This window comes from Chionomys nivalis, chromosome 24 (genome assembly GCF_950005125.1).
Source record: "Chionomys nivalis chromosome 24, mChiNiv1.1, whole genome shotgun sequence".
Classification (NCBI taxonomy): Eukaryota; Metazoa; Chordata; class Mammalia; order Rodentia; family Cricetidae; genus Chionomys; species Chionomys nivalis.
Genome location: NC_080109.1, coordinates 41,462,283 through 41,487,292, shown reverse-complemented (window position 1 = coordinate 41,487,292; position 25,010 = coordinate 41,462,283). Strand labels below are relative to the sequence as shown.

General features: G+C 40.9%; 1 protein-coding gene across 1 annotated transcript in view; it reads left to right on the top strand.

The window, feature by feature from the left end:
* Positions 1 to 12,777, top strand: part of Dcun1d1 (defective in cullin neddylation 1 domain containing 1) — a 31,650-nt gene extending 18,873 nt beyond the window's left edge. The window contains exons 5-7 of the mRNA XM_057757006.1: positions 8,427 to 8,509; positions 8,747 to 8,843; positions 10,001 to 12,777. Of these exons, the coding sequence (XP_057612989.1) occupies positions 8,427 to 8,509; positions 8,747 to 8,843; positions 10,001 to 10,080 (260 nt within the window). The 3' untranslated portion in view covers positions 10,081 to 12,777. The remainder of the gene's footprint in view (positions 1 to 8,426; positions 8,510 to 8,746; positions 8,844 to 10,000) is intronic.
* Positions 12,778 to 25,010: the final 12,233 nt, after the last annotated feature.

Below are 25,010 nucleotides of genomic sequence, written 5' to 3'. Positions count from 1 at the left end.
ACAGAATTATCAGATTGGATGGATTTCATTATACAGAAGTCTTCCCGTTCAGGATGATACAGAAAAAAGCTATAATGCGTACAATTAGACAGCCAGTTAGCTAGGCATTTCTTTTTCTCGTTTTCTCATTCCTTCCCTCAAGTAAAGACTTGGTAAAGCTTTTCAGTTTGAATATTAATTTGTGGTATTTAGAAATGTAACAACATTTTGATAAGATAACATAGTTTTGTGGATGTCAAATTGATTTAAAGGAATCAGTTTCTAAGTTATATTTCTGCCCCTTACAGAATATATATATACACACACACATACATATATATGTAGATGTTTATATATCTAAAATTTTGAGTAAATAATATAGTTTGATATGAAGATGAAAATGAACATTTTCTGGTTATTTGGTATAGTAATATGCTGATAAATTAGAATTTTTAGATTAGAAAAAACAGAAAATTATGTGAAAACAGATTTTGAAAAATAGTTTTCTATTATGCTTAAAAATACATTGTTCAGGGGACTGGAGAGATGGCTCAGAGATTAAGAGCATTGCCTGCTCTTCCAAAGGTCCTGAGTTCAATTCCCAGCAACCACATGGTGGCTCACAACCATCTGTAGTGGGATCTGGTGCCCTCTTCTGGCCTGCAGGCATGCACACAGACAGAATATTGTATACATAATAAATAAATAAATAAATATTAAAAAATACATTGTTCAATGGTTATAGAGTTTGTTTCATAAAGTGAGAATTCAGGAGATTGCTTAATAATGAGTACGTCACACATTTTACTTCTAAAGGTAGAGGCAAATTCTGTGTTGTGTATTTGCTACCACAAAAGGTTATTAAGAAACTCCTCGCACTGTAGCCTTTACAGTGAAATGAACCCTAACATAGTATGTGGGGTTTGTTAACAGTAGTTACCTGTGTGGATTTATCACTTGTTCCGATAAATTTGTCAGTAGGAGGGAGAAGGGCTGAGGAAGGGCAGGTCTTTCCAACTCATGCTCTGGTGTTAGGTGGCAGGAAATGTGGCACTGAGAGCTTAATTAACAAGGATTTTCCTGACAGCATTTCTGAGGGCTCACAGAGTAAAGTGTATGAGGGTGGGGCACTGAGCTGTGCTGGCGCTGTCAGAGTGGGCCATCTTAGTTGGTTTTCTGCTTCTTGCCCTCCCTCTCTCACCTCTCCCGTCTCTCCCACGCGCTCCGGGTTTGCATTAGTCTGTGTATCTTAAAGTTGAAAGAGTTTTGTAAGCCTGCATGAAGTCTCATCTACCTAAAGTACCAGCCCTGCGTAGGAACACATTTTAATTTTCCCTTTGTGTCTGTGGTGTGCTGTTTTAGGAAGTTGCCATGCCTGTTCCAGAATGCATTTCTCTTTATTACATTGTTCTTTGTTATTATTAAGCTGCCCTCCTATAGCCATTTAAAGACTGGCACCACTCAGCCCTTGTCCTTTCCAGGTCGGTAGTCCAGCTTGTTTAACTGTCCTGAGATGCACTCTACCAGGTCTTTGGTGTCTTTCAAAATTGAGCATTAAAATCTGGACCCACTGTGGGAGACTGTGATTCTGCTCATTTGGTCAGAGATTATATGCCTTCTGTAACACAGCCCTGTCATCATAAGGACCATATAGGTTCATTGTTAGAATAAAGTCTCCAGCCAGTAAGATGGCTCAGCTGGTAGAGGCACTGAAGTGCAGAGGACAGTTGGTGTTGGATCCTGACATCCCACTAGGTGGCAGAAGAGAACTACTTTCAAGGTCCCCACAACTTCAGACTCTAATTTTTTAAATGTTTTTAAGTCAGTAAATATATTATAAATATAAATATATTATTTGGCAGGCACTATTATAAGGGTTCTGTGTATATTATATTAACTCAGTGCTTAACCACACCTAAGGCAAGGTCAGCATTGTTGATTCCACTGTTCTAGTCCATGCCTGCTGCCTTCTGGATCCTAAGGATCCTCAGGCTTGATGGCAGGCTCACCTCAGCAGCTTCCAGTTGGAACTTTTTTTATTACTACATGCTGGGGAGAATAAGGAAAGAAGAACTTTGGTTTATTGCGGGTGGGAGTGCCAAGTCATAGAACTATTGTGAGTTCAGGCCGGAGGTTTCTCAAAAACTTACAAGTACTTGCAGCATGCGATCGGCTGTCCCACTCCTGAGCATGTACTCAGAGGAGGGCTCGTGTCCTGCACTGGAGCTGATGCACATCTGCAGGTCTTGCTGCTCCCCTTCAGACCACATGTGAGACATAAAGAGGTAAAGAGTCTGGGGTAGCAGAAGTCATGAGGGGAGTTAGGGTGCTAAGAAGATGGGAAGGTGCTGAGAAGAGGAAAAGAGAATCTGCCCAAATATATTTTGTTTGAAAATGCCATGATAGCTACTGCATTATATGCCAGTTTAACAAATAAAAGGCTTGTATGTTTAAATGGTTATATTGCTTTGAGTTACTCCCTTATTCAATATGAATGGATTTCTTCTAATTGTGCTTCAAAGTCTATTGTGTTAGATATTACAACAATTATTATTGAAGGGTGTGTGTTCTCATCATTTTATTGATCTCCCCTTCTCTTTTTTCATGTTCCTTATTTGCTTATCTACTCTTCTATCACAGTGTTTCTTTCCTGTATCCTCCTGTGTTTTTCTTTTCAGGGCATAGAACTTGTTCAGGTATTTTCTGTAACACTGGCTTGGCTTTCATAAGTTGTACCAGTTTGTTTATCATATAAATTTCCTTTTTTATTAATCATGCTAGATAATTTTGCAGACTATAACAATCTTAGTTGGCAGTTACTTTCAGAGCATAGAATACATTTGTCTATATTCTCTTTGAATTTAGGTAGTTTATTTGTATCTTCTAGCTTCATTGAATGTTCTTATAATTATTCCTTTAAAACTGTTTGAGTTTGTTCTGATTCAGCCCTATAGGAATCCACTGTCATTGCACCTAGGCTGATTCTGCACTGAATAAACATGGAAGTGCAGTTGTTTTTCTTTGGATATCCGGATGTTGCCCTAGAAGATAGATGAGTCATATGGTAGATCTTTTTGTTCATTTGTTTTATTTTTTAAGACAGAATATTTGTCTTAAACTGGCTTCAAACTCTGGTGTTAGAGATGAGTGCCACCATGCCCGACCTCTAGTTTAATCTTCTGAGGAGCTTTGTTGTGTTTCTGTATGGCTGAAGTAATTTATAGTCCCACAGTTCCCCCTTTCTCCACATCTTTTTCAATATTTGTTGATTTCTTACTTTTTTAAATGAGTACGAGAATGTGGGGGGAAAGAAGAACTTTAATTCATTGCGGGTAAGAGTACAAAGTTGTAGAGTTATTGTCAGTTCAGTCTGAAGGTTTCTCAAAAACTTAAAAGTTCTGCATATGACCCAGCTGGTCTAGAAGAACACAGTCTTGTAGCTGACTTCCTGGTCGTCTTGCTTCTGTAATCTTTCCACCTCCTCTTCCAGAGTTCCCTGAGACTTAGGTATAGGTGTTGTGGTGTAGATGTATGAGCTGGGGCACCCCACGCCAGTTGTGACTGTAAGTGATTGTAATGGTCTCTCTGTCTGATAAAAAAAGAAGCTTCTTTGATTGATTGACTGATTTTGTGTGTGTGTGTATGTGTGTGTGTGTGTGTAAGCTACACTTAGCTGTGGGTACAAGGGTAAGTATTTAGAATGCAGTTAGGAATCGAGCAGATTCATGAACATGGTAGCAGTGGGTTCTGCTCTGAGACCATGACCTCACAGCCGCAGGTGGTTGGCTGAGCTGACAGTGCCGGGCATGATTTCCTAATGTTAAATGAGCATGAAGTCCTTAAGATTGTTGTTAGTTGTCGCGTCCACCTCGGCCAGCAAGAAGGACGCAACACCGGAGCTCTTCTTGCTAAGCAGTTTATTCAGGACCTTTTGACAATGTGTTCTCTTTCCTCTCTCCCTCCTCCTCCCCTCTCTCTCTCCAGGCAAACCTCTCCCAGCCCTTAAATAGGCACGGGCCACCAACCCCAGATTGCCAGGTGGGCACTGCCCATAGGTCCATGCATATGCAAGCAGCTGACAATCATTGCGTGATAATAGCATAAGTCAGGCCTAGTTGATATTAGGAGTTGATTATCACAGAGAGCACTCGCTTTCGGGATCGCGGAGGGCGGAAGCCAGCACCATCGGGTGTGACTCTACGCAGCTCTCTACACATAGCCATCAGGTGTGACTCCACATGGCTCTCTACAGTTAGTTACTCTCAAGATGTGGCACTATTGCACCCGTAGGACCATTGTGTCAGCTGGCCATTGTGATTCATTAAAGCTATCTTAGAGGATTGATTGCTTCCTCCCTATACAGTCTGCATATGACCTCAGGGAGAAGGCTTTCAGATCAAATCTCAGGCTTTTACCAAGTCTTGTTGTTGAGGCAGTAGGACTTACCTTTAACCTCTTGGAGGCAACCACAGTCAGTTGTTTGGGGGTCTTGTATTCCCCCACCAGCACCTCAGAAGGAGGTTTCTCAACCGGCCTGGTGCTGGTTTCTTTGTTTAGTTTTAAGTCTTTACGTTTTTAGTCTTTGACTCTTGGAGATAGGCATTAGCACCCCAAGTAGCATAACTTCACTTAAACTGTCTCTGTGCTGTGCACACAGACCCATATACATTATATGTGATTTTAAGTGCATACAAAACAGTTTAATTTCCTGTGTCTATTTCAAATGTGTTCAGTTTCCTTCTGCGTTCTTCTACCTTCCCATTCCCATTTTTCACGTTTCCACTTCATATAACCTATAATCAGCTCTTCCCTTTCTAATGCTTCTTTCTCACCCATGGTCCCCCTTTCCTTTCCTGGTTTAAGCAGCTACTCCAAATTGTATACTTACAACTGAAGATATGGAGCTAGGAACTACAGATTTGAGAGAGAACATGTGATGTTTGCCCGTTTTCTGGGTCTGGGTTACTTCACTCAATCTAAAATTTTAGTTCCATCCATTTACTTGCAAATTTTATGATTTAATTTTTCTTTACAGGTTTTCATAGTGTATATGTAGCGCATTTTCATTAACCATTCATGAGTTGCATTCCTAGCTGTTATGCACAGAACAGCACTGAGCACAGCTGAGCAGGCATCCGTGGAGGACGTCTGCTCCAGCTTTGTGTTTGCGCTTTCCTTCACTGGCTGAGCTTTTCTTTACTTCCTTTCCACAAGTTGGAAGCTTAACTGTGTAGGGTCTTACCCTGAGGTTACCACTCCCTTTCTTTATTCCACTTAGGACCAGGATTTTCTTTAAACTTTCTCTTTGAAGACCACAGGACTTAGTTCTATTACACTTCTTTGTGCTCCTTTTCTCCACAAACTGTACATTTTGTATTTTTCTTTGCTCAACTTGCTCCTTTCATTATGGATCTGCATAAAAGTAATCACTAGTAGCCAGAGGACAGATTCAATATGAGGCTGCCTTGATATCTCCTCTGCCAATGCTGTTTAATTCAAAACTCTTCAATTTAGCCTTAGGCCGATTTTTTGAACAAGGGCAAAAAGCAGCCACATTCTTCACCAAGAATCACGAGATTGATCTCTAGGCTACTTACTAATGTTCTTCTCTGAACCAATACTAATCTACATTGCTCTCAGCACTACTGTCTTCCCTGCTCCTGTTATTATAGTGCACTAAGCCCCACTTAAAGTGTTCAACTGCTTTCTTAATCCAGAGTCTACATTCTGCCAACAAGAAGCATGGTCATGCCTGTCAACAATACCCCACTCCTAGTGCTAACTTCTGTCTTAGTCAGTTGTTATCACTCTAGTTGCTGGCATGAATGTGGGAGAGCTGAGCTTTAAATGAGGTGGATTAAAGTCTCATGCAGTTTATTGGAGCATCAGACAGTTTCTTTTCTGGGGTTGATCTGAGGGTTAAACAAGGTCAAATGAGCAAATTTCACTTCACAAGGGCAAGGTCACCTAGGCTTAGGCTGTCTACAGCTGTGAGGAGGACAACCTGTGCTTGGAAACATTCTGAATGCTAATAATAGATGGTGGGTAATCTGAAGTAACCCATTTCCTGCACCTGAGAGGGGCACAAAAGTACATCCCAAGAGTAACCGTGTTATAGAGAAACAGAGGTTAAAAGACTTTTTTCTTTCTTCCTTAGAGCTCTCAGAATTCTCCTTATACAGCTTCATTCATGAACTTTAATCCGACACTCAGTGTCCTATCGCTGTGAGAGACACCCTGACCATGGCAACTCTTAGAAAGGAAACATTTCATTGGGCCTGGCTACAGTTCAGAGGTTTAGTCCACATGGCAGGAACCATGGAGCTGTGCAGGCAGGCATGGTGCTGGAGAGGGAGCTGAGAATGCCAGCTACATCTGGATCCGCAGGCAGCAGGAAGAGAGAGACACTGGGCCTGGCTTGAGCATCTGAAACCTCAAAGCCCATCCCCAGGGACACACTTCCTCCAGCAAGGCCACACCTAATCCTAGTCAAGTGGCACCACTTTCCAATGCCCGAGCATCCAAATAAATGAGCGTACGGAAGCCATTCCTATTCAAACCACAAGTCCTTTGGGCATATGCTGAGAAGTAGGTCATTTGGTAGACTTATTTTTAGGTTTTTGAGAATTCTCCACAGTGCAATCCTATAAACAGTGAATGAGGGTTCCCCTTTTCCCAAGTATTGCTAGCATTTGTTATAGATTGTTTTCCTAGTCTTAGCTGTTCTGACTGCAGTAAGTCAAAATTTTAAAGTTGTTTTAATTTGTATTTCTCTAATTACTAAGGGACCCTGTCTTAGTCGCTTTTCTACTGCCGTGATGTGACACTAAGACAAAGGTAATTCAGAGAAGAAAGCATTTAATTTGTCGTGCATTTTGAGAGGGTGAGTCCATGGCCCTCATAGTGAAGGGCATGGCAGCAGCAGGCGGGGCCCTGGAGCAGTAGCTGAGTGATCACATCTGGTCCTCAGGAACAGAGCAGACAGAGAGCTAACTGGGAATGGCAAGGGGTAGTTACCTGAAGTGACACACCTCCTAATCCTCAAACTTCCCCACCAACTGGGGACCAAATACTCGAATATATGATTCCATGGCAGCCATTTTCATTCAGACCACCACAGATCTTCCAGTGTCTAGTGTTTGTTTTTAATTGATTTCCTGCAAGTTATCTGTGGGTTTTTTTTAAAAATTAAATCACTGCTTGACCTATTAGTTCTAGCTTTTTATTGGCTAGCTCTTACATATTAATTTAACCCATTTCTGTTAATCCGTGTATCGCCACGTGGCTGTGGTTTACGGGGTAAAGTTCTATCTGGTGTCTGTCTCTGGTGGGGCTACATGACTTATCATCATCATCTGTGTTTTTTTGTTAGAGAATAATAAGCATTGGATTTCTTTTTGTTATTTTTAAAAGTCTGAGCAGCATTCATCCGTCTTGGTCTTTCCTAGTCTTTTGGGCTCCCTTAGGTTGTCTCCTCGTTTCGACTTCACAGCTTGAAAAGATCCTAAGGTTCCTGCATGTGATTGCCTGGGGTATGTCAGTCTCTCTGGAAAGCTAGGCAGCTTCAACTGCTTGAGTTCTTGAGGAGATCCAACTTGTCCTTGTATCACAGAACAGGTCTAGAATTTGTCACAGTGGATGTTGATCAGATTACTTCTTTAGCTTTCTTTGACTCATGTTTAACTAAAGAATATTTTAATATCCTTGGCAAATTAAAAAGAAAATCTTAGATTATTACTATTATTATTACTTATTTTTAAATTATTTTAATTTTTCTTGGTGCTGGGGAACGAACCCTGTGATGCACATGCATTTTATAAGATTGATGCACTGAGCCAAAAGAGCAACAGACTTGTGCTTAAAAAAGGACACAAACTCAAAAAACCCACACTATTTTCCTGACCTCTTGTAATTCGGACAAGCTAGACGTCAACTGTTTAAGATTTTTAGAATTGGGAATTGAGCAATCCTTTGCATTTCAACCAGTTGGTATGCATCTGGGATTCTTAACTGTGTCAAGTTTGCCCTCATGAATGTCTTTGGCTATATGGGGAACATATTGGTGTCCAATGATAAAGGCTTAGATACTACTAAGTGGCCCATATTGCATACACAGCCCCTACAGCAAATACTTATTTGTCTCAGAGTGTTGGAAGGGTCTGTGCTGAGCCTGGGGCTCCACACATTAGTACTTGGCAGTGGAAAAGCACATGACTACACCCACTTTCAGCGCCGACCCCGCGAAGGTAAGTTGCGTTATTCTTACCCCAGAGGCTCTGAGAGCTCACTGGAAAGGAAGCAGGTTACAAATGTGGACTCGGGTCTTTAAGAAAAGTTTAATCTATAATACTCAGAATGCAGTTGGCTTTCTTTGTTTCAGTTACTGTTCTTTTACAGGGACATATATCCAAAGCATTAAAGTTCATAATTTATTTTTAATATTACAGATCTAGAAATGGCCATTGCTTACTGGAACTTAGTGCTTAATGGAAGATTTAAATTCTTAGACTTATGGAATAAATTTTTGTTGGTAAGTTAACATTTTCTGCAGTTTCTGTTTTCTCTTAAGATTATACTGTACTTAAGTATTAATTTATTTCAAGGTATCATTAATTTCAGAGCATGTCATGGACATAGAGTGAGAAATTTGACTACCAAAATTGTATTATGCAAATGTTACATTTTCCCACATGTAGCAACAGCTGAACCAACTTTCCCCAACTGTTTGGAAGGTTTAAAGGCTCTTTGTTTTTTGATATTTTAATAGGAACATCATAAACGATCAATACCAAAAGACACGTGGAATCTTCTGTTAGACTTCAGTTCAATGATTGCAGATGACATGTCCAATTATGATGAAGAAGGTAGCAAAAATTTTTGCCTTACCTGAACTTCCGTCCACTGTTTCCATGGAAGGGATCTTCTTTTCTGAACTTTTGTTCATTGTCTCTCTGTGTGTGTGCTTGTATGTGTGTGTATAGTGTATGTGCATGTGTGCTAGAGACTGAACTTATGCTTTAATTGCTAAACACACAGATGTAGACCCAAGTTTTCCACTTTGCCAAGTGCCATGGAGGAGGCCTGGGTGAAGCTATAGCTCAGTTGCAGAATGTTTGTGGAGCCTAGGTCCTCTCCATAACACTGCACAATCCCAAGAGCAAAATCTTACCAGTATTTGTCCTCTAGAAAAGCATAGGAAATGTTCAGCTGTATCTAACATGTTCAATGTGCTATAAGAGTTATATTCTCTTAATGTACTGTAAAAGTTTATTCTCTTAATGTGTTTTATATTCCTTTGAAACCAGTGGGGTTGGTTTTTGTTTTTGTTTGTTAGTCTTGTCAATAAACTCATGAAGTGTGCTGGATCTGTGTAGTCTGAAATGACGTCAACTGCCCGGTGGTTTTCATTGCACCCAGCCACTGTCCATTTAACACTCTTCTCCATTTCTCCATCTGTGTGGACAGCGTGCTCCCGCCCCCAGCAGCACCTCTAGTTTATTCTTCACTTACCTAGTCCCTCATGAGAACCAACTGTTAATTTTTTGAGATTGTTGAATGTAAGATGTTCTTTGGAAAATCTCCCACATACTTTACCTCCTGGGACCCTTTGGCTTATTCAGCCATCGTCTCTCTCCTGTCCATTCTCACCGTCATCCCTTCCCTAGGACGTGGTAAGTGCTCAGAGGGCGCTGTAGGACTCGGTGCTACACCGTTGGGTAGGCTGCCTGACTTAACAAAGCCTTCTGAAAAACCACACTTATTACTGATTTATTGCCCAGAAGAGTTGTTTTCATTGATCAAGCTATAACCACACTGTAGAATAATAGACAGAGAAGACAGGGAATATATTAATAGAACATAGAGATGGAGTCTTTTAAAGATCGATCAGTGGAGGAAATAAGAGTAACAATTTTAATTCATATGAGGAAGCTATTAAAAAACAGGATCTGTTGAAATATTAGCTTTTATTCTGCCTTTCTCTACTCCCTTTCCTCCCATATTTCTTTCTTTTCTTTTTCAGGAGCGTGGCCTGTTCTTATTGATGACTTTGTGGAATTTGCGCGCCCTCAAATTGCTGGGACAAAAAGTACAACAGTGTAGCACTAAGGAACCTTCTAGAATGTACATAGTCTGTACAATAAATACAACGGGAAATACACAGTCAATTTCTGCTGGCTGGACCGAACTGAAGATCAATCCTCACAGTTCAGACTGAGGGTTGAGACCAACTTTAAGGATACATCTTGGACCATATCGTACTCATTCTTCTACTGGTGGTTTGGGCTTGTCTTCTAGTCTGGGCCACTCTAAACATTTATAATTCCAACATTGTGGATTTCATCTTATACCTGTGGACCATCTTAGTTTGTCTTCCCATAAGTCATAGAAGCTTGATGGTGATTATTTTCAGGTTTCCATTTTTGCATAAAGCACAATGCTGTCTTCATCAGAAAACAGTTTGGCATAAGAATTAAACATAATAATGAACACCACAAACAATTTATAAAAACTTCTTAAGTATATGCTTTGGGCTAGTTGCAAAGACTATGCTGGTAGCCCTTCAAAGGAGAGGGATTTATCTGAGTGTACCGGATCTGGAATGGTGTTTGCTTTGAGGGAATTTTCCTGGCAAACTACATGTACTGTTGATGTGAGTGGAATAGTTGATGAAAGAAATGTCAAAATAACCCACATATGACAAATTTAGAATAACTTGGTGACTACCTGAAATATGTCTTGTGTTTCAGACTCTCACAAAGGTTCTACAGAACAGTCTGTGGTTGTCCTACCCATGTTTGTTTGCAGTGATCCTGCAGGGAACTTTATTTAAAAAATATTGTACTGGGATATAATGTTAGATTCCACTCGTCCGCATCACACAGCACAGAATTGGATTTCATTATGCTCTGAAATGCTTCTATGCCTTTCGAATAAGTTAAACTATTTTGTTTGTTTTGAATGTTTTGGATTGCTATATAATACAATGTTCTAAATTTAGGCATGAGGGTTTAGTTTTTGTTTTTTTAAATTTTTTTGTCATCGCACTATGGAACACAATGCAATTCACTTAATTTATAAGAAGATAGTAGGATTTACATTTTCCAAGTGGTTGTGATGAGCCGTGAAGTTCAATATTTATCATATCGGCACTGCTCTTTCGGCGATACTCCAGCCTTTATGACCTCTTGTGTTGAAGTGGCTGACTGCTAAATCACTGTGGTTGCCAAATCTTTACTCTGAGAGCAGAGGTTTTCAAAGGAGCGAGTGCTGGTGCAGAATACCAATGGCTTCTGTTCTAGAAATTATTTGAACTCTTGATTGCTTTCATCTCACTCGCATTTGCTATTTCCACACAAAGCAGATTGTATTTTATTTTTTTCTTGACAGGACCCATGACTTGCTCTCCTGATGAACATGCTTGTTTCTCTGGTAACATACTGACATGTGAAAAGGGCATACTTTAAATATTTTCATGAAGTTAAAATGACGAACTTAGGTGTTGGATGACTGGCCTTGGATAGGGACAGTTTGCTCCACGTGTCCAGCTCCTCTTCAGGGCGCAAAGGATGTGCTTCGGGAGAGCAGACATTTCATGCAGATATAGAAATGATTAAGCTGCTTTTAGTTACATGATTTGGAAACTGCATAGAAAGATTACCTTATAGATATATCATTATTCCAATCATAACTTTAATTTAGGAATACATTTCAAATACCAAAAGAAGGCTTAGAGTCAATTTTTATTCACGTTACAAGAATCTGGTTATTAAAAGAAAAAAGAATCTTACAGTTTTCAGTATTTCTTGATTTCAATTTTGTAAATATGAAGAACTTCAATTATGAAAAAAATTATTAAAGATATATATGTATACACACATATATATCTTTAGAATAAAGATATATAGTATACACACACATATATCTTTACAATAAAGATATATATGTACACACACACATACACATATATATCTTTAAAAGTTTTGCAGGCATATATTGCTTATTCCCTACATGGACTATTTTGAGTTCTGCTACTGTCTTCAGATTGATTGAGTCATGTGTGGTTTGTTTTCCAACGAAAGCCTGCTGGCTTCCCTCCTCACCTCAGACCTTTCTCATGAGAATCGTGGTGTTCATTTGTGGCCTAATGCTTTGAGTTTGACAGATTTTATTTTTGAATGCAAGACTTTTCAACTTTGTCATCAGTTTGGTACTAAACATTTACAATTACTGTGTAATTATAAACAAAAATATATAAAGCTTTAATATAATTATGTAGCAAAAGAAGTCAAGGTTGTTCACCATGATGGCATCTTAGCATTAAACAAAACTATCACTAGGGCTCAAAAGAGAATCTGATTTAATGTGTTTATTCCGAGGATAAATGTCTGCTTATAGGGATGTTTTGTACTAAAAATGCTTACACTGTTGGGGGAGGGGCATCAGCAAGTTTGGTTGGAGAGAAACAGCCCACGCGCACACAGCCATTGCAGCTGCTCCGGGTCATGGGCATCAGTCTTTGTGGGCGTCAGCGCGCCATGCTGATTCCTTTTTTTTTTCCAGACAGACCCATAGGGAGAGTTTACTTTTTGCCAAATGTCAGAACAGGTACACATTTTTAAATGTAATGCTTTTTAAATAGTAAAATGTATAAAATGAGAAGTACCCACATATAAAATACTTGAGATCAAGGTTATCTTCAGTGAATATCATCTGCATATCTCTGTAAGTTCAAGTGTGTCTTTTACGATCCCTGTCATATTACCAACAGAGGCAATAAAAGCTTCAGTGAAATTGCCATGACTAAATCTTCTCACATATTATTTCAGTGTTTTAGTTTTTTCCCAAAACTAAGATAGACTTGAAGACTTTTCCAGGAGGAGCACTTACTCACGGAAAAGCACAGGACCGGCACATTCGGGGAAGAGAGGACAGTGGTTACTGTGTCAGTGTTTACGACTCTGCCCCGCTGCCATCTAAGTGAAGTTATTTATTTTTTCTTTGATGAGGAGTCTGACTCACTTTGTGCTCGCCCTGCTCAGCTGTTTAAATGTGTACTGCTAGGTTGTTGGTTGATGTGCAAACAGGAGCAAATTGATCTGATAGAGCACTTTGTGAATTAGAAGGGAAAGCGGTGCTGGGAAGATGCATGCGTGCTCACAAAGTGTGCCTGTGTAAATCTGAACCAACTCTTAGACTTCGTGTGGCTCTGAACGTTTCATTGCATATTTATTAGGACCCCCTCCAGGGTGGTTTTTTTTTTTTTTTTGGTGTTATTGTTACCTTAAACTTTAAATAATATGGTTTATATTGGATGCTGAGATGTTTTGATAAGAGTTTATCAAATTTGATAATGTAATGATAAATGTTTTTAAATGTAAACTATTTATCATATAAATAAGTGAATTGTGGTTTTTATATAACAGATGATGAACAAGGTCAAATTATGGCTCATCATTTAATTGATTATAAACTTGAGTGTATTTCTCAACCCTTTTATTGCTTCAATTTTTATAATTATAGCAATAATTTTTATTTCTTAGGACTTTAGTGGAGTTAATTTCTGGTTTCCATTTATTCAACGTGGTTAACGTACTCAGTTTGTCCCACACTTTGGAGGCAGATGCAGGCGGGCAGAACAAGTGGTTCCCTCCCAGCGCTCTTGGCATCCTTCTGCATTATCTGTTTGGAAACGCATTTCCTGCAGACCATCTCTGACAGCTGTGCCCTGGGCTCAGTAGTTGGTGCTAGTGCAGGTTTTGACTTCTCTTTGGTTGACTTTAAAAAAAAAAAAAAGATTCTTTTTCACTTTTAATTATGTGACTCTGTGGGGAATGTACTTGTGGGTACAGGTGCTGGTTGAGGCCAAAAGAAGGCATTGGATCCTTAGGAGCTGGAGTTGCAGGCAGTGCGGAAGCCACCTAATATGACTGCTGAGAACTGACAGGACCAGTAAGCATGCTTTAATCTCTCCAGCCCCAGGTTAATTTGAAAAAATCTCATAAATAAGTAAATTATGGTGGGGAAAAAACACACACACAGCCTTTATCACCACCTAAAAGGTAATGGTTTTATCTAGGTTGATTTAAAGAGAATTACGTTGTAGTTATTCACTTTTGCTTTTGTTACTGTTTTGACATGGGAGTCTCAGGTACTCGTGGCTTTTCTCAAAATCACTAGGTAGCCAAGGAGATCCTTGAACTTCCGGTCCTCAGCCCCCATCCCCTGGGTGCTGGAATTACAAGTGTGTACATCACACCTGGTTTATTTGGGGCTGGGGATCAAAGCCGGGCATTGTGTGTGTTAGGCAAGCCCTGTACCAACTACTGAGCTCTACCCCCTCCCTACTCTTTTATCCCGAGATTTCTAATATATGTTTAAGTGTATGGTTTCTCTTCATTCACAAGCAAGTTCTATCAGTTACTTTGAGTTTTTGCAGTGATACTGTTCCAAGATCATCAAGTAGTTCATACTTAGACCTTGCTTTGTATGCAATAATGTAAGGTGTTTGAGCCATCAGATACAGGTGTCCATGCTTAATTCGGAGATTTACCCTTAACTTTATCTTTCGTTGCTGTTGTTGCTTGTGCTGTTAGTATGGGTTCTGTTCTGAGACTGGGTCCCCCTGTGTAGACCAGGCTGGCCAGGAACTCAGACATCCACCTGCCTCAGCCTCCTGAGTGCTGGGATAAAGGTGTCTGCACACCTGCTGCTTTTCTCTAAGTGCTTCGTATGAGATTTGTTAGGATTGGATTTTTTAATTTTGTTTTGGCTTTGTGTTTTTGGAAATGGGTCACTGCTATAGCCCAGTGTTGCCGCAAACTTTTAATTTTGCCTCAGCTTCCCACATGCTGGGACTAAAGGCAGGTGGTACCATGCCTAGTTTAGGTTGTTTTTCTTCCCCCCTTTTATTTTATGTATGTGGTGTTTTGCTTTTATGTGCGCCATATGCAAGAAGGCAGAAGAGGGTGTTGGACCTCGTGAGATTGCAGTCAGGTGCTTGTGAGCCACCATGTAGCGTCCACGAATGGCGCTCAGATTCTAGGGAAGAGCAACCAGTGCTCTTGACTGCCCGGCCGTCCCTCCAGCTTTTGGTTGGTTTTACTGTGTGTGTTTTAAAATGTTTTGATTTTGCTTTTGAGTTGGTTTCATGTAACCCAGACAGGCCTTGAACCTACCGTGTAACAGGATGATCTTGAATTCCTGAGCCTCCGCAGTGCTGGGATCACAGGCATCAACCCTCATGTCTGGTATGCAGTGCTGGAGAAGAACTCCAGGGCCTCCTGAAGCTTGACCACCTGAGCTACACACCCTGTCCCTAAGATGTGTTCTCGGTTGACTGTAGGGAAAAGTATCTCTACCTCTTTGACAAAGCTGCCAACCAGGGGAAAGACATGAGACTAAAGGAAAGCAGCCTCTGGAAGAAAGAATCTGTCCAGTTCAAGGAAATAGAAGAGTTTTGAACCAAACTAGTGAAAACAAAGTTTGATTTGAAGCAAGTATTTGAGGCAAACACGGAACAGCCTAATTAGCCCACATAGAGGACGGAAGAACAGTTGCCTTACATTGAGAAAGTATGTTTGCATTTAAAGGCATATTCGATATAGATATTAAAATTTTGTTTTGGTTTATGAAATACTCAGAAAACTTTTTGTCTAGTGAAAAAATTGGGTGATATTAAACAAGACATTTTTCAAAAGAAAATAGCGATAATGATTGGGGATGAATTTTAGAGCGACACAGTAGAGGAAAATGGTCGCGCGACGCTGTGCGTGAAGGCTGGAGCAGGGTCCGTCGGCTGCCCTGTGGCTCAGCCGACGGTAACCGACACCATGAAGGACATAGAGACGGGCCCTTTACGGGCAGCATGCTTTTAAGCAACTGTGGCTTGTTTCCTGCGGTCCTTAGAATTCATATGGCCAGCCAGAACTGTGACAGTCTTCCCACGCTTTTCTTTTCATAGCTCTTCAGCCAGTGGTGCCGACACCGGAAATGGCTCCGTCAACGCATGATCCACACACTGTAGAACTCAGTCACTTGTGGGTTGTAGGCTTCGGCATCGTCCTTGTGGTGTGCTGCTTCCGGACCATGTGCGTGGTTAGCTCCTCAGACTGCTGCAGGCTTCCACTGTGGAGCAGACTGGCCTCCATCTTTGTACTCGTTTGTGGTAGACGTCATGTGTCTACTGTTTAAAGAGTGATGATACTGTAGATGGCCCTCTGTTGTCCTTGTGTGGATCCATTTTCATCCCTCACACTTTTAGCCTTGGAATTGTTCTACACTGCACAAATATTGCTGTTTCTGCACATCCTCGTCGGTCCACACATGCCCATACGGGGGTACATTTTTCAAATGATCATTCTTATCTACAAGATGTGCTATCTGGGTGACTTTCAAATGGCCCGGAAATTGCCCTAGAATTGTCTGGGCTATGCTCCTCCTGAAGCCAGTGCAGGACAGTGTTTGGGGTGATGAGTTCAGTGAGGGTTGGTGTTGTGGCTGCTGCTGTGGCTGACGGGTGTAAGGAGTCTCTGACGGGTGAGGGTCATTAAAATGACATGAGTACTGCAATCATCATTAAGGTTTTCGGATCTTTTACTTTTGAGGTAACAGATTTTTGTTAAATTCTTCAAGATTTAGTTATCATTTTGTTTTAGCTGCCATTGCAGCCACAAAAGTTTGCTTCGGCCTAAAGTGGTCCCTGGTTACAGGTTGAAGGTGGGGACAAAGCTTAGCCTGCAGACAGTCCTTGTCAGCGCGTGAGGCCCTGAGTTCAGTGCCACTGCTACTAATGAGCTTTTCTATGCAGTTATGTCTTTTAAATTTTTAATGAAAAATTTCCGAAAACAGATAGTGTAACAAGTCCATTTCAACATGATGCGTCATGGGCAGTCCTAACATGGACATGCCACCTATGTTTGGGACCTTGATTTATTTTGAAGCAAATTATTTAGCTGGTAGTTATTTCAGGTTTAGGAATTTTTAAATATCACCACCTCCTACTTTTCCATCAGTAGTTTCTTAGTGTTGGTAACCAGTCAGTGTGTAAACTACATTCCCTACACATTTCAAGTCCGAATGCAGATAAACTACATATCTGTGCAAGTCTCTTCACCTACACCTTAGAAAGGTATTTGAGAAAGCTACCATGGCTTTAGTCTTTTATGTGCAGTTTCAAATTTATGGTAAAATTCTGATGTATAAAATATGTATCTGAATTTGGACATACTTGGAAAATTAATGAAATGTAACATAAGAAGCTAATGTATAGCCAGGCGGTGGTGGCGCACGCCTTTAATCCCAGCACTTGGGAGGCAGAGGCAGGCGGATCTCTGTGAGTTCGAGACCAGCCTGGTCTACAAGAGCTAGTTCCAGGACAGGCTCCAAAACCACAGAGAAACCCTGTCTCGAAAAGCCAAAAAAAAAAAAAAAAAAAAAAAAAAAGCTAATGTATGAAGCTACTGTAAAGCAAAGGGCACAGTCAACGAGACAAAACAGCAGCCTACAGAATGGAAAAAGAACTTCATCGACCCCACATTGGACGGGGGGCTGATGTTTAAAATATACAAAGAACTTAAGAAATTGGTCGTCAAAAGAACAAATAATCCAATAAAAAAGTGGGATACAGACCTAAACCAGAGAACTCTCAACAGATGAATCTAAAATGGCTGAAAGACACTTAAGGAAATGTTCAGCATCCTTAACCATCAGAGAAATGCAAATTAAAACAACTATGAGATTCTATCTTACACCTGTAAGAATGGCCAAGATCAAAAAACACTGATGACAACTTATGCTGGAGAGGATATGAAGTAAGGGCAACACTCCAGCATTGCTGGTGGGGGTGCAAACTGGTGCAGCTGCTTTGGAAGTCAGTATGGCGATTTCTCAGAAAATTAGGAATCTATCTACCTCAAGACTTAGCAATACCACTTTTGGATATTCACAAAGGATGCTCAATCGTACCACAAGGACATGTGCTCAACTATGTTCATAGCAGCTTTGTTTGTCATAGCCAGAACCTAGAAACAGCCTAAATGCGAACAAAGAATGGATAAAGAAGATGTGATAAACATTTATACAATGGAGTACTACACAGCAAAATACTAATAATAATGACATCTTGAAATTGGCAGGCAAATGGATGGATCTAGAAAACATACCAGACCCAGAAAGACAAATATCATATGTACTCACTCAACGTGGATATTAGGCATAAAGCAAAGAAAAACCAGCCTACAATTCACAATCCCAGAGAACCTAGACAACAAAGAGGACCCTAAAAGAGATAATCATGGGTCTAATCTATGTGGGGAGTAGAAAAAGACAAGATTTCCTGAGTAAATTGGGAGCATGGGGATCATGGGGGGGGGAAGGGAGGAGAGTGGAGAAAAATAGATAGCTCAATAAAAATAAAAATGCTTATGTGCAAAAAAAAAGCCATAAATATGTGGTTTAAAAAAGTGTAATAGGTCAGCAAGCTTTGAACAAATAATATAATAGATCCAGAAAATAAAAAAGACTCTTAGATCTTTAAAATATTGTTTTATGTGTGCACGATGTATATGTGTGGGGAGGGTATGCATGCTGTGGCATATACGTGGAGGTCAGAGTACAACTGTGGAGAGTTCGTTGGTCCCGGAGATTGAACTCAGGTCATCGGGCTTTTACCACAAGCGCCTCCACTCACTGAGCCCTGTTGCCGGCCCAAGGACTCTTAGATCTTAATAGCTCAGTTTCTGCCAGGTGGTGGTGGCGGCGTAAGCCTTTAATCTCCACTGTCAGGAGGCAGAGGCAGGCGGTTCTTTGCGAGTTCAAGGCCAGCCTGGTCTGCTAGAGCTAGTTCCAGGACAGCCAGGGCTATTACACAGAGAAACCCTGTCTCAAAAAACCAAAAGAAAACAAATAAACAAAAACCCAGTTTCCAAATGTTTTTAGTGTCGAATTAGTGTAAGGAAAATATTCAGCACCATTAATATCATAATGTAAACAAGCCCGCGGAGAGCCTGCTTCCTTCCCAGCACTGCTCCTATCAGAGGAGGACAAGAGCTGAGTTTGTAGCTCAGTGACAGTACTTCACACGTGTGTAGCCCTGGGTGTGATTCTGCATTGAAAAGGGAGGAGGAGGAGAAGGAAAAGGACCATTGTTGCTGAGGCCGTGGAGAAGTGAACCTTTGGACACTGGGGTGGGATTGTGAACTCTCCTGCACTGACTTGAGGAAAAAGATGAGTTTCTCCTGAACACTGAAATACAGAATTAGCATGTGATCTAAGAATCAAGGAATACTCAAGAGAATGGAAAGCAACTGTTTCTCTAAAACCATACGGAAATACTAGCACAGTAACTACAAAAGCAGAAGCAGCGCAAGTATCAACTGACTAATGACAAGATACGTACCTACACAGTTCAATGGTGTTTGTCAACAGAAAGGAATGAAGTATATAAGATGCTAATAACAAATTTCAAAGTCTTCTTTTAAAAACACCCTTAGCCTTCAGAGAGATAGAAAATAAAAGTACTTTGAGCTCTTTACCCCCGTTCAAACGCCCATCATAAAACAAACTGCAGTAAATGTTGGTGAGGTGGTGGGGAAGCAAGAACCCTTGTTCACTATTGGTGGGGGTGTCAACTAGCACAGCCATTATGGAAATGTGTACAGAGGGCCCTTTAAAAAGCGAAAACAGAACTACCATGGAGCTGTGTGCGTACCCTAGATACATACCCAAAGGACTCTGTCCCTACCACAGGAACCACCGTAGTGTCGATTGCTGCCCTGCTTACCACAACAAGTCAACACACTGGACATATCCGCAGATGAATGGATAGCACTAGAAAGGGGACCATGAGAGGGGAAGGGGAAGAGGGTGATAGACCACGTGATGTGACAAAGAAAAGGAACTACAGGGGCGGGATCGAGATGCTGTAACCACACTTACTGTTTTGTGTGCTAGTTAAACAATGGAATAGTCTCCATGGGTGATCTTGAAAACATGGTAGGTGAGAAGAGCCAGTCTTAAAGGGGGAAAGACATGTTGGAGTAGGCAGCGCCATGGAGAAGGATGTTGGCCTGGCACGCATGGTGGAGAGTGAAGACCATCTGCTAACGGGCACAGGCTTATTTGGAGGATGACGATATTCTGAAATTAGGTAAATGTCCACACTGAATCTTATGCTTTAGAAGGGCATATAAATTGAATATCATTAGCTTTTTTTATGACAATATGTAGGATTGACGCACAAGGGGCCTCAATTTCCCCTTCAGAATGTTTCCTTTAAAAAAGATCTGACATTGCGAGCTGATGGAAGGAACTTGGTAAACGCCTGCAGTGGGAACCAGCTGATACGCTCAAGTCTGGTACAGTACTTGTCTTCCAGTCTTTGGAAGAGGCTGGCCTGGGACAGGCTACAAGGAGGCTGCCCAGTAGATGAGAGCTACTGTCGAGACATTCACCTGCATTCCGCTTAGGGGTCTCCCGGCTGCATCACTGTTGAACCGCAAGGGAAGTGGTTGGTATTTCCTATGTCCTGCTATTACCTGGGATTGAATGATAAACTCTTTTGATACCCTACAGTGTTTCCAAGAGAAGCCGTGACGTCTACATTAAGAGAGTTCTTTGAATTAACTTTTCATGGCATTGCGATGTCTATGCGGGAGGGTTGATTCTGTATGCTTCCTGAGAACAGCATGGTAAATTTGAGTGAGTCCCATTTTCTCTGCTGTAGGCAGGACAGCTCTGGCTGGCTCTATGCCAGCAAACACCTGTACTCAAAAGCCGAGTGTCTTGTGGGAGTGAAGTACCCTTGAGTTCTAATTACTGAAAGACAGCATTTCAACAAATTAGTTACATAATCCAATAGGTTTTTGTTTGAGCTTTAGGAATGGGTAGGATCTCGTGCAATAGGAGCAGCCTTGGACCTGGCAGCACAGCTGGTTTTTTGTAAGGCGATGAACAGGCGGGAGCAAAGGAAGCGCTGGAGCGGGAGCAGGCGGCTGAGCAGTGAGTTATTTCAGGCCGCTCAGAGACCACTCAAAGGCAGGCTGAAGCAGGTCAGTCTGTACGTCCTGATGACTGACGATCACTTGAACAATGCAGTGTGGGTTTGGTCTGTGGGTTGATTGTCGGGGCTGAGTGCAGAAGCCCAGAGCGAGAACTTTCAGGTGTCCTCTGTTCTACAAAAACAGTGTTTTACAGCCATGGCAAAGATTCTGTTCACTGCAGAGGAATGAGAAAATCACTGCAGTCAGTACTAAGGTTGGTTTCTACGTTTCCCCAGATCCGTTCAGAAAGCCTGTTTCACTTCCGCACAGAGACAACAGCAAACTTCTCAGGTTTTGACGACGCCTGGAGCCTTCTTCTCATTAGAGTTTCCTCATTGGCACAGCACATTTAAGAATCTGAATGAGATCTCCACTTTGGCGAACATTTCCATAAAATAACAATGCATCCAGAGTTGGGTCCTTTTGAGACTATTTCTGCCGCTGAAAGCGGCTGGCTCTGCATTTCGCACGTCAACATCCTCCCTGGCGACTTCTAAGGGATGTGGCAGCTCGCAGGGCTTTGTAGATAACTTCAAACTTTTATTGAGATAGGTTCTTGCTCTGTGGCCCAAGCTGACATTGAATTTTCTATCTTCTTGCTTTACTTCTTAGTTAAGTTATAAGAGACTTTTAAAATAGGTTCTGGCTGAAGTCCTTTAAACAAATATATTTTGTATGTAACATTCGCATCTGATGTCCTTATGTGTGTGTACTACTGGAACTGTGTCTACACTTTCTTCCTCTCTCCCAGCCCTCACTCCTTCATCCCTTCCCTCTCTTCCTTCTCCCCCCCTCCACTCCCTCCCCTGACCAAAAACTGATATAGTTCAATTGATAAGTTTTGTGATGTATAAGAAACTTTGGACTAATTGAAGGTCGCTAAGACTCCCTCCTACTTTTCTATGTATTTTATAGTTTAGATCATTTGAGTTTCATAGCTCAATTTAAATTTGAATGTGGTGTAAGGGTCTAGATTCCAGTTCCAGTAGATCAGACTACCCCTCCCCCATCTAATTATATTGATACCTCTGCCAATAGACAGCAGCCCACTATGTGGGGTTTATTTTCCAACGCTCTGGTGTCTCATTATTCTGTCATGTTAAATAAGAACAGAAGTGGAGGCTGGAGAGATGGCTCAGTGGTTAAGAGCACTGACTGCTTTTCCAGAGGACCCAGGTTCAATTCCCAGCACCCACATGGTAGCTCACAACTGTCTGTAACGCCTTTTCCAGGAGGTCCGACACTCTCACACAGACGCACATGCAGGCAAAACACCAATGCACATGAAATGAAAAGAAATAAGTCATAAAATAAGCATAGATGTATTTCCATACACTCTACTACAACCAGAGAGCAGCGTATGCCTAGCACTGAGTGGACAAGGGCAGGCGCACAGCGCTGTGTCTTATAACGAGGAGCGATCTGGTGCCTGATATCAAAGTAATGGTGTTCCAGAAGCCCCACTGTAAATCTATACATTTATATGAAAGACAATTATCATTTTAGGAATAATGAGAATTTTATCTCAGAAGCATAACATGTATAACTTGCTTAGATCTTTACATTCCCCTAGCTGCAGATTTTATGACTCCCATATAAATACTGCACTGTTTCAAAAATTATTTTTGATGTCATTGTGAATGTTTTAATTTCATGTATGATTTTTTTTGTGAATATATAAAAATAAAACAGGTTTTCTCCACTTATCTTGGATCCTGTGATGTTGCTAAACACCTTTATACATCCTAGTCTTTAATGAATCCTTTACAATATACTACATACGTCATTTTGCCATTTGTGAAAGAAGAGAGCTTCTTTTTAGTTCATGTGGATTTACCTTTTATTGTCTTATTTTACTAGCTAGTATAATGTTGAATAGGAGTGGTAAAGGGCCTGCCTTTTACCCAAAAGAGAAGACATCTGTTTTTACTATTAAGTATGACAAGTACTTTGAACTCCAATTTTTCCTAGTTAATGAAAGATTTTTTTCTTGAGTTTTAATGTCTATTTAGATAATTATTTCATCTGTTCTTTTTTTTCATATGTACCACACTGATGGACTGTTTTGGTTATCAAAACACTTGCATTCCTGGACCAAACACACTTGGTTGTGGTGTCTTTTTTGTATATCGTATCAGTTTACAAATATTTTTATTATGATATAATTTAATGTCAGGAGCCATGTCCCCCTAAAATTATTATAGGAATCACCGCCGTGAGGAGTTTTGCAGAGGGTTCCACTTCCCAATTGTATTGCGAATAGTTTTATTGACAAAGCCTATCCCACACCCAAATTAACTGTTAATAGAGAGCTATCTGTTAACGGAACCCACCTCACATTCCAAACTATCTAGAGAACTAGGTGTGTCAACTTGTGACTTCCTGACCAAGGAATCGTGACCTGACCGATCGTAACCTCTTGGCCTACGTGACCGGCGTGGACCACGTGGCAAGGTCCCGTGTCCCAGCCCCCCAACCTCCTCATCCAGGGGCTATATAAGCTGCAACCATGACTCTAATAAACGGAGGCTTCGACAAATTTGCCTAGCCTTCTTCCTCTTATCAGCCCATGTCTTTCAGGTGGTACCTCTCTGTGACCCTGGAATAACTGACCAGCCAGGCGGGTTACAGACCCTAGACAGAGTAACCCGTCAAGGCCGTCTACAATTTAATAAGATTTATTTTCTTAAAGTGTACAATTTCAACAGCTTTCCATATTTTCTTGAGGCCGCACAGTTATCTCTGCGGTTAAATCTCTGAGCATTTCCTCCCAGGAATGCTGCCTACTGTCCATCCCTCCACTGCCTTTCCCTCCGTTCCTAACAGTGACTAATGCATTGTCTCTGCAGGCCCCTCATTCATGAACATTTCACATGAATGAGATCATAAACACATGGTCTTTGGGTATTAGTTTATTTTGCTTAGTACAATGATGCTAAGGCTTATAGTGTACTGTGGCAAACATCAGTACTTCATTCCCTTTTATGACTAAATTATATTTCACTACAGATCTACATTGTTTATATATCTGTCAACTGATTGATAATCTGGATTTCATTTTTGATATTGGGATGAATAATAGTGTGATCTACATTTATGTACGAGTGTTTTTTAAATGTTTAGAAATATAATTAGGATTCTGTAGTCTAGTAAACATGTTCAACTTTTTAACTTATTATTTTATATTTCATGTGCATTGATGCTTTGCCTGCGTGTGTGCCTGTGTGAGGATGTCACATCCCCTAGAACTGGAGGAACAGACAATTATGAGCTGCTGCGTGGGTGCTGGGTATTGAACACGGGTCGTCTGAAAGAGCAGCCAGTGCTCCTTTCCACTGAGCCACCTCTCCAGCCTCTGTGTTCAGATTGTTTGTGACACATGATGAAGCCACTAGTTTCAGCAAGCTGTAGGAGATTGGACAAGAGCCTTTTATGTGTAGGAGCCAGAGGCTGGAGATGCCATGCTCCTCATCCAGGGACTTGCTGTCACTCGGAACTTTCTAAAGAACATCTCCAGCTTTCCTCTTAGCACTGCTTTCATGGTGTCCCAAAAGTTTGTGTCTGTTGTGTATTCATTTTCATTGAATTCTAGGAAGTCTTTAAGTTCTCTCTTAATTTCTTCCTTGTCCCACTGGTGATTCAGTTGAGATTTATTCAGTTTCCATGAGATTGCAGGATTTCTGTGTTTTGTGTTGCTGTTCAATTCTAACTTTAAGTCATGATGATCTAATAACATATAGTTGTTTATTCCAGTTTTTTTTTTTTTTTTTTTTTTTTTGTCTGTTGAGATTTGCTTTGTGACTGAGTATGTGGTCAATTTTAGGGGAGGTTCCATGAAGTGTTGAGAAGAAGGTATATCCTTTTGTGTTTGGGTGAAATGTTCAATAGATCTTGGTTAAGCCCAGTTGAGTCATAACTTCTGTTAGTTCCTTTATTTCTCTGTTAATGCTCTGTCTGGCGAACCTGTCAACTAGTGAGAGTGGGGTGCTGAAG